The 7,909-nt window shown below is 43.6% G+C and overlaps 1 protein-coding gene across 2 annotated transcripts; it reads left to right on the top strand.

Moving 5' to 3' along the window:
* The first annotated feature begins 707 nt into the window (after nucleotides 1-707).
* On the top strand, nucleotides 708-6,644 carry arf3a (ADP-ribosylation factor 3a). Of its 2 annotated transcripts, none has more exons than XM_076740601.1 (5): nucleotides 708-777; nucleotides 3,170-3,352; nucleotides 3,464-3,574; nucleotides 3,927-4,051; nucleotides 4,159-6,644. In XM_076740601.1, the coding sequence occupies exons 2-5, from the start codon at nucleotides 3,205-3,207 to the stop codon at nucleotides 4,318-4,320; spliced, it is 546 nt and encodes a 181-aa protein (XP_076596716.1). In that variant the 5' UTR covers nucleotides 708-777; nucleotides 3,170-3,204; the 3' UTR covers nucleotides 4,321-6,644. The 2 variants fall into 2 exon arrangements, with proteins under 2 accessions (XP_076596716.1, XP_076596717.1); XM_076740602.1 differs by having other exon boundaries at nucleotides 724-777; nucleotides 3,181-3,352.
* Nucleotides 6,645-7,909: the final 1,265 nt, after the last annotated feature.

The raw sequence follows: 7,909 nt of genomic DNA, 5'->3' as shown, positions 1-7,909 counted from the left end.
TGTGGGGTTGGTTTGGGGCTTGTCATGTAATCACTCTGAGGGTTGTTTTCTTTCATGGTTAATGGGTTAAACCCACACATAAGAGTTCCTTCCTAATTCCTATATGTATTGTCACCTGGAAAACCATAAAAATGTTGAGTATCACCTCTTAAAATACACAATAACAAAATCAGTACTCAGTGTTGGTAACCTGCTACAATATTGATTCAGTCTATGGGGTTTGGGGGTGGGGGGTGGGGGGCGGTTTTGCCTCTCATCACCTCATTATTTGTGACACAGAGGGCTGCTGCCAGGAAGTGTCACTTGGCATCCTATTACAGTCAGCCATTTACTTATTCATTAGGATGATTCCTGTTTTAATTATTCAAGCATGTTTGCCTGCAGACTCTCTGCTACATTTCATATTGGTTTAGTTGTTGGCATCCTACTGCAACATCACACAAATAACACTTAAACACATGCAATGTCTATTTCTCTGAAAGGATACTGTGAGTAGATCATGTCTCGAAAGCTGAACGCATCACTTAATCTCACAAAAGCAGCTCGACGCTGATGTTACACATGACTGTTTTTCATATTTTATAAAGAGATCATTAAATTACAGTTGAACTCCGGCAATGCTCCTTCCTTCGAGCAAGCCAAAGATGAGAAACGTGAGAGGTGCTCTTGAGAATCCAACTACCGCGAGAACACACTGCATCACTGCTGTCACTCATCGCGAGACTACCTCCCAGTCCTTTGCCTGAGTCCAGCTGGTAGCCTGCCTGCCGTTGACGGGTAAGTGTGAATGAGATGCAAATGGTGAAAATGCTCAAAGATGTGTACAAGTAATAAAGGTGACCGCAGCATAATTATCGCTGTTTTAACGCGGTTTTAACGATTCGTCGTAAATCAACGGCCGTTAATCGACGACATCAGGCCGACTGGTGCGCTTGTCGTGACTGAACGAGGGGATTACAGCACACAAATTGACCCGGAAAATTTTTTTTCAAAGCCGAAGACATTAGCTATTATCGTTGATAGCTAACTACGCTCGAAAAATTGTCGTTTCGCGCTGTAAACACGTAATTTTGCGCATTCATATTGGGCGCCTGCTTGGACTGCAGCATCAGCCGTCTTCCCCTCGCGTTATGGCAGATGTACATGGATGTGCGGCCACTGCAGCTGTACGGCAGGCTATGCTAGCAGCTACAGCCTGTACGTTTAATATAACTATGTTAGCTAAATGAATGCGTAACGGAGCTAATCACTGACAGCACCAGTGACAAGCGTCGGACGGTCAAGCATAAAACGTAAAGGCTTTTCTAGAGGAAGAGGGGGATGCTCCAACTGCAGCACTGTAGGTTTTTTTTCCCCGTTAACATGAAATGCACCTTAGGTAGAAAATGTTAGCACAAGTTGACAGCAGAGTTGGCCTGTTAACGGGGCCATGCCAAGAAAGACGACAGGAAAGCAAGCAGGAGCGGAGCCAGACGGTGGAAACATTCGGGGGGCTCGATCCCCCGTGGAGATCAATTTTCCCCATCTACAGCAGCATATTTTCAAGATTTTTTTTCAAAAATCTGTACATAATTTGGGAAAAACAGAAGTTGGACTGGGGAAAAAAATCATTCTGAAGAGCTTACATCCTATAATTGTTCTGCTGCCTTCATCATTCTGAGACCATCACACAAAACATGTAGAGGATGACTAACTTTCACTCCTGACACCTAAAAAGAGGCAAAAAAAAAAAAAAAAAAAAAAAGGTCTGGTGTTGCTCTTTTTTAAGTTACATAACATAGGTAGGGTATCCAGCATTACTAATCTTGAAACCTATTTTTGTGAAACTGTGCTGGAGGTCACAGAATGAAGGTTGAGCTGACAAATCTGCCACATGTGAATCCATGACACAACAATCTGGGCTGCTGTATTTATAAATCAAGGATAGCCAACAATGGCATGTAATAAATGTGGTCTTCAATATAATTTAATATTAGGTCGACAGAAGAACATTGCATGAAATTATATTAGATTCCTTTGGGAATAGCATAATTGGATAAACAAAATGGGCATATATTATGATCCTGGGGTGCTTAATTTGATCTACTCCTGGTCCTCCTCATTTCTTCTTCTTCTCTCTCTCTCTCAGCTCTCATGAACTTAAGATGCAAAAAAAAGATTATATGCATATACTAATTACTCACATTTGTTCCTGTCACCTTTGCTCCTTTCCTCCTCTGTACCTCACTCCTTTCCTCTTGACTCATCTTCATCTCTTGTCTCTCTTCCTGTTCACCTGCTTGCTTTCACATCTAATTTCCTGTTCTCTCCTTCATTCTTTTCCTCACTTTCTCTTTCACTCCCGTGTCCATGTTTCACTCTCTGATGCTGCTGAACCCCGTTCTGTGAAGATTGACCGCTCCTGAAAAACTTTGTCAGTGCCGTAGTCCATAGCCGGCTAGGAGCTTGCTCACTGAGATGACGCAACTGAATGAAACACAACATACACAAGACAACAATCCCTCATGGCGATGTTAAGGCGGCCTTATAATATGGTGATATATCCAGTAATAGAGCTTTTTCTCCATTGATTTGCTGGTCCAGTGAGAGACTGAAGGGAAATGACACAAATTTCTTTTTAAAACCTCGAAGATTTGGGGCTTTTGAGAAGACATTAGTGACTGCAGCCCCCCCACCTCCCCGCCGTTGAACCTAAGCCTCTCACCTTAAGGCTGGAGGCTGTGTGCGCCACACATTCTCACAGCCTTAGGTTATGTGGCATTTGATGTGATCTGAATTGATTGTTACACGGTCATTTATTCAATTGCCAGCAAACAGCATAAAAGGTGGTTTACCCTGCACCACATGAAAGCCGATCCGTATAACAGAGATCCAGCATGGCGGCCGGTTTCCCCAGCGAGCTGTCAGAGTGTAAAGCAAGAGCCTTTAAGTCAGGTCACCCGCCTGCCGAGGTGTGAAGTATGCTTTTACTGGCTTTCCTCTGAGGTGGCTTCAAGCCCTAACGAGGTGGTAATGTTAAGAGTTTCTTTTGAAGAGCTACTGTGTCTCACCGCGTGATTTGTGTGTGTGTGTGTATGTGGTTTTGACTTTCTATATGTGGTTCACAGTTTGCTTTGGCTGCTTTGTTGCTATGTATGGAAAGTGGTCTCTTCAGAACCCTGTCTAACAGTTCTGTTGCAGTTGAGGTAAGAGCCGCCAGTCATCATGGGAAACATCTTTGGCAACCTGCTGAAGAGCCTGATAGGAAAGAAGGAGATGAGGATTCTCATGGTGGGGCTGGACGCTGCTGGGAAAACCACCATCCTCTACAAGCTGAAGCTGGGGGAGATCGTCACCACCATCCCCACGATTGGTGTGTGAGGCAGGAAGTCATTGCTGATAACGCTACGTACAACAACCTGTTGCTGAGTTTTTCCAGCTTGTGTAACTGGTCTTGATTTTTTTTTTTTTTTTTTGAATCCAGGTTTCAATGTAGAGACAGTGGAGTACAAGAACATCAGCTTCACCGTTTGGGATGTGGGTGGCCAGGACAAGATCCGTCCCCTGTGGAGGCACTACTTCCAGAACACTCAGGGTAAGCCATGCCAGCCGTCTGAGATGATGCACTGGTCGGCCATGTTGGAGTTAACAAGGCCGCTCAGTCCTGTGGCAGATCCTGCAGCACACGCTCGCCCCCAGCACCTGAGGGCATATCTGACTAATGCTCTAGATGAGGTCATTTGCATACAGCCTCCAACTGTTTCAAATTATTATCGTCTTAGTCATGTTGAAAGCCTCGACAATGAATAAACATGGTTTAGCAATATGATTTAACAAAATGATGTCAGCACATTGCTAAGAAGTGGGATGAAATTGATTCTGGCATACGAGAGCTGGTGGTTTTGTTTAACCCTTAAAAAGACACACGCTGTTGTCGCTCCCCGCAGGTTTGATCTTTGTGGTGGACAGCAATGACCGCGAGCGGGTGAACGAAGCCCGGGAGGAGCTGATGAGGATGCTGGCTGAGGACGAGCTGCGGGATGCTGTTCTTCTCGTCTTTGCCAATAAGCAGGTATCAGCGTCCTTATGTCTCCTTCTTTGTTTTGCCTTCTTTATGCACCCGTTTCCTACCTAATTGAGGCCTCCTGATTGACACTCCCCTTGGGATTTTTTGTTCAGGACTTGCCCAACGCCATGAACGCTGCAGAGATCACAGACAAGCTCGGCCTGCACTCCCTACGCCACCGCAACTGGTACATCCAGGCCACCTGCGCCACCAGTGGAGACGGCCTCTACGAGGGCCTGGACTGGCTGGCCAATCAGCTGAAGAACAAAAAGTGAAAGGCCCGGTCAGTAGAGTGGGGAAGAGCCTGGGTGCCAGCTCCAGGTAGTGGTTATAGTGGATCCATTGTGTTTACATGGAGAGGCAGTGCTGAAAGCTCCCAGGGGGTGACTCTCAATGGCTTTCTCCCCCCAAAATACTTTCATTTCATCTCTGTATTTTGATTAATTTTATTTGTTTGGATCTGCGGTGAGCGTTTTTAAATATTTACAAACCAGTGGTGTCGGAAGTTGACCTAAATTACTTACATTCTTACAAGCTGGATACATAAATATTGGGATGTAATAGTATAATGTTACTGTAAAGACATATGTATTCCCCCCCTACTTTGCAGTCTCTATGACCTTCGACCTCCATCACCTTTTCATTTCTTCAGAAAAAGTGATGATGGCAGAGTGACCGTCCCTCAGATACTTTAAACTTCATGTAAATTATAAAGAATGTCATAATAGTATAGTGGGAGTACTACTACTATCTCAGAATACTATCACATTGTTTAAAAACAGTATACTCATACAGGCTCAGATAAATGTGAAGTCGTCATTTTCTGTCCATCCCAGTGTTTTACCACCACCAAATCTTTGCGCTTCAGAGTTTCTATTTAATTCAAATTGTAAGTTATTTTGGATTTGATTTAAATGTATTTATTTATTTATTCGTTGGATTTTATTTATTTTATTAAACACAAAACCTGATGGCGTTCTGGACGGTTTTAAACAATTCATGCTTTTGTCAGCATTTATTTATTTATTTATTCCTAAGTTTGTGCTTTGCCTTTATTTTCTAAGTGCATCACATGGTTTCTGTCCCTTTATTGCATTCACTGCTAAGGCAGCTGTTGAAAAAAGATGCCCTGGTATCACTGTATATTACCGCTTCCCAATCTGCATGGAGACATCCCAGTCCTGGCTCGTGGGCTTGTGAGAGCTGTGAACTGCTGCAGGCCGCTGCTGTAAATAAAGATTCGTTCGTAGTCGACTTGCCTGGCTCGGTAAGGGTTAAAACAGTTTGTCGGGCGCCGGCGAGGTGTGATAACTGAACTGATACAGATGACAGAACAGGCACACTGTACCAGCTCCGTGGCTTCGAAAAAAAAAAAATGCTGCTATTGGCCTGCCCTGTGGAGAGTGATGCAGCAGAGCATGTGATTGACAATATCAGAGCGCTTACACGGTTTAGAATGTTTATTTTTTAAGTCAGTTTGTGCGAGACGCTGCAGTCTGTCAAAAGAACTCCCATCGCTTGTCATCCTAGTTTATCCATCCCCCCAATTGGCGTGACATTACATGTGTTTCTTGTGTTGACCGTATCCCTGTGTACCATGTCGCACAAAATAACTCTAGATGCATTATTGTTGTACAAAATGTAATGTCTGTTTTTTTCCCCCGTTGTATTTTGAGTGGAATATTTATTCATTTTGGACCAAAAGTGTTGATTTTAGTGAGGTTTTTTTTTTTTTCTTTTTTCTTTTTTTTTTCTTGATTTGCTTACTAGATCAGACAATTGTCTTTTTGAGTGTTCACACAAATCACATAATTTGAAAAAAATAGGAGAGAGGATGATCGTAATACTGCATCATAAGGCATGTCAATACTGTACAAGATCTGTAATAAAAGTGAATTATAATAGCCTCTTTCCTCAGACTATATTTGTTAGTCTAAATTACTGCTGCTGGTTGGATCAATGCTGTACTGATAAATGTTCTGGATTTAGTGTAAAGTTTACCGAACAACCTTCTAATATGCAAAAGCATGCTTTTCTATGTCAGCGCAACTGTATATATGTTTATGTAACAAGAAAAGTGTACCATGGTACTCGTGGTCGAATTGAAAGTGTTGTTGATACACCTGTAGATATCGGGGTCAGTGTGGTGGCAGATATGTATAACTGACAGCAGCTTGTGTGTGTGATGTGCCCTCTATTACATTCGGTTTGGTGTGAAAATTGTTTTTGTGGCCTTATATTGCCAGTGGTTAAGTTCTCTTTGATAACAGGTTTGTATGTAGGAATGTCCATCATTCAAGTATCTCACCTACGATCTGTAACACTGATGCACTCACGGTACTGTTGTGGCTAAACATCCTTCTTTCAGTGACTATTGGCAGACTTTTAACTTGAAAAATGTAGAAGAAGCAAGACTGCAGAACATTCCAGCTGATCATGTTTGCTCAAAAAGGGACAAACTGAAAATGGATTTAGTTAATTTAGTGGAATATTATCGAGAGGAGGAGGTAAAAGCAAAGCAAAGTGGTGCAAAAGTGTTGAATGATTTAATGACTCCTGGCACTACATCGATCAATCAATAAAAAGACCAAAACACAAATTTGCCTTGCCCATTTTTCAGCTTGTTAGCGCACACACTCCGGTCCTTCTAAGATTGTGCTTATGTACCTGTTTGTTAAAATCTCAGTTTTTTGATCAAAACACAGCTCCTATCTTTGAAGAATAATTTGTGTCTCATGGTTTTTCCATAAAAACTCAAGTATCTAGTTAAAAGTTCTTAACTTAAATCCACATTCGCTGCTTCCTGGACCATGACAGGCCTCTGAACTGGCTGTGGTGACACGAAACCTCAGTCTTACATACAGTCTGTGTAGTTACAGTGAGATTTACGGTGAGCACAGACAAACATTGGCCCTTCAGGAGATGAATGTGAAAACAGCCTTGTATGTGAGACATGCATCATTCTGCACAGTGAAGCTCAGACATCAAATGAAACAACAATAAGTAAAGCACATTTCTGAGCAGGGGAGGCCTTGAAACTCAGTCAAGATTCTGACTTCAGGATTAATTTCGATGCAGCAAATATTCATTTTATCAGCTGCCAAATTAAGACTAAAGCCAGACTAACAGCACGTACAAGCTTGATCACTGAACATGTGCTGGTGGACATGAGCGGGGAAAGAGCAGGTCAAGGAGGTGGGAAGGACGTGGATCTATGTGGTCTTTCTCTTCTGGCCTTTCCTAACTGCTGCCATCAAGAGAAGTTTGGCACGGTCAGGTGGTCTCCCTGTGCGGAATTGCTGCACTCCACAGAGAGTCATTTTGTCTGAGCCAATCAGAGGTCCATTTAGAGGAGAGTGCCGCTGTGTCTCCAGGGGTGTGACAGCAGTATGTGGGTCAGAGCTGCTCCCGGGGCCACCAGCCCCCAGGGCCCCCTGCAGGACGGCTACAATAGTAGCCCCAGGGCGGATGCCATAGCTGGGATTCCCACCCGTAACCGGGACGCCTTCGCCCAGGGCACAGACACACTGGCAGCAGCCCCACAATCAATTCATCAATCTCTGAAGGGAGTGGCAACTGCAAAAGGCCACAGCAGTCACCCCCACAGCTAGCCTTTGGAAGGGACAGGGCCACCAGGGCTGACACTAAGGCTGACACCACGGTGGCATTGTGAAACTGCCAGACTCTGCAGAAACCACGGACTCGTCAGGCCTTTATTGAAGTCACTTTTCTTGACCTGACAACAGAGAAACCCCCCTGACAATGTGGAAACTAATCACCAAACTTTATTTGTTTGGTATCACTGCAGTTATAGTTCACCGAACAAGAGGGAAACCTTCACATTGGCTGCTGTTTATGCGCTCA

The sequence above is a fragment of the Chaetodon auriga genome, chromosome 10 (genome assembly GCF_051107435.1).
Source record: "Chaetodon auriga isolate fChaAug3 chromosome 10, fChaAug3.hap1, whole genome shotgun sequence".
NCBI classification, from domain to species: Eukaryota; Metazoa; Chordata; class Actinopteri; order Chaetodontiformes; family Chaetodontidae; genus Chaetodon; species Chaetodon auriga.
This window is presented reverse-complemented; position numbering and strand designations above follow the sequence as displayed.

Coding starts and splice junctions, on each gene's coding strand:
- arf3a (XM_076740601.1), top strand. CDS start 3,205: ATGGGAAACATCTTTGGCAACCTGCTGAAGAGCCTGATAGGAAAGAAG. Junction 3,353..3,463: donor CACCACCATCCCCACGATTG/GTGTGTGAGGCA, acceptor TTTTGAATCCAG/GTTTCAATGTAGAGACAGTG. Junction 3,575..3,926: donor CTACTTCCAGAACACTCAGG/GTAAGCCATGCC, acceptor CGCTCCCCGCAG/GTTTGATCTTTGTGGTGGAC.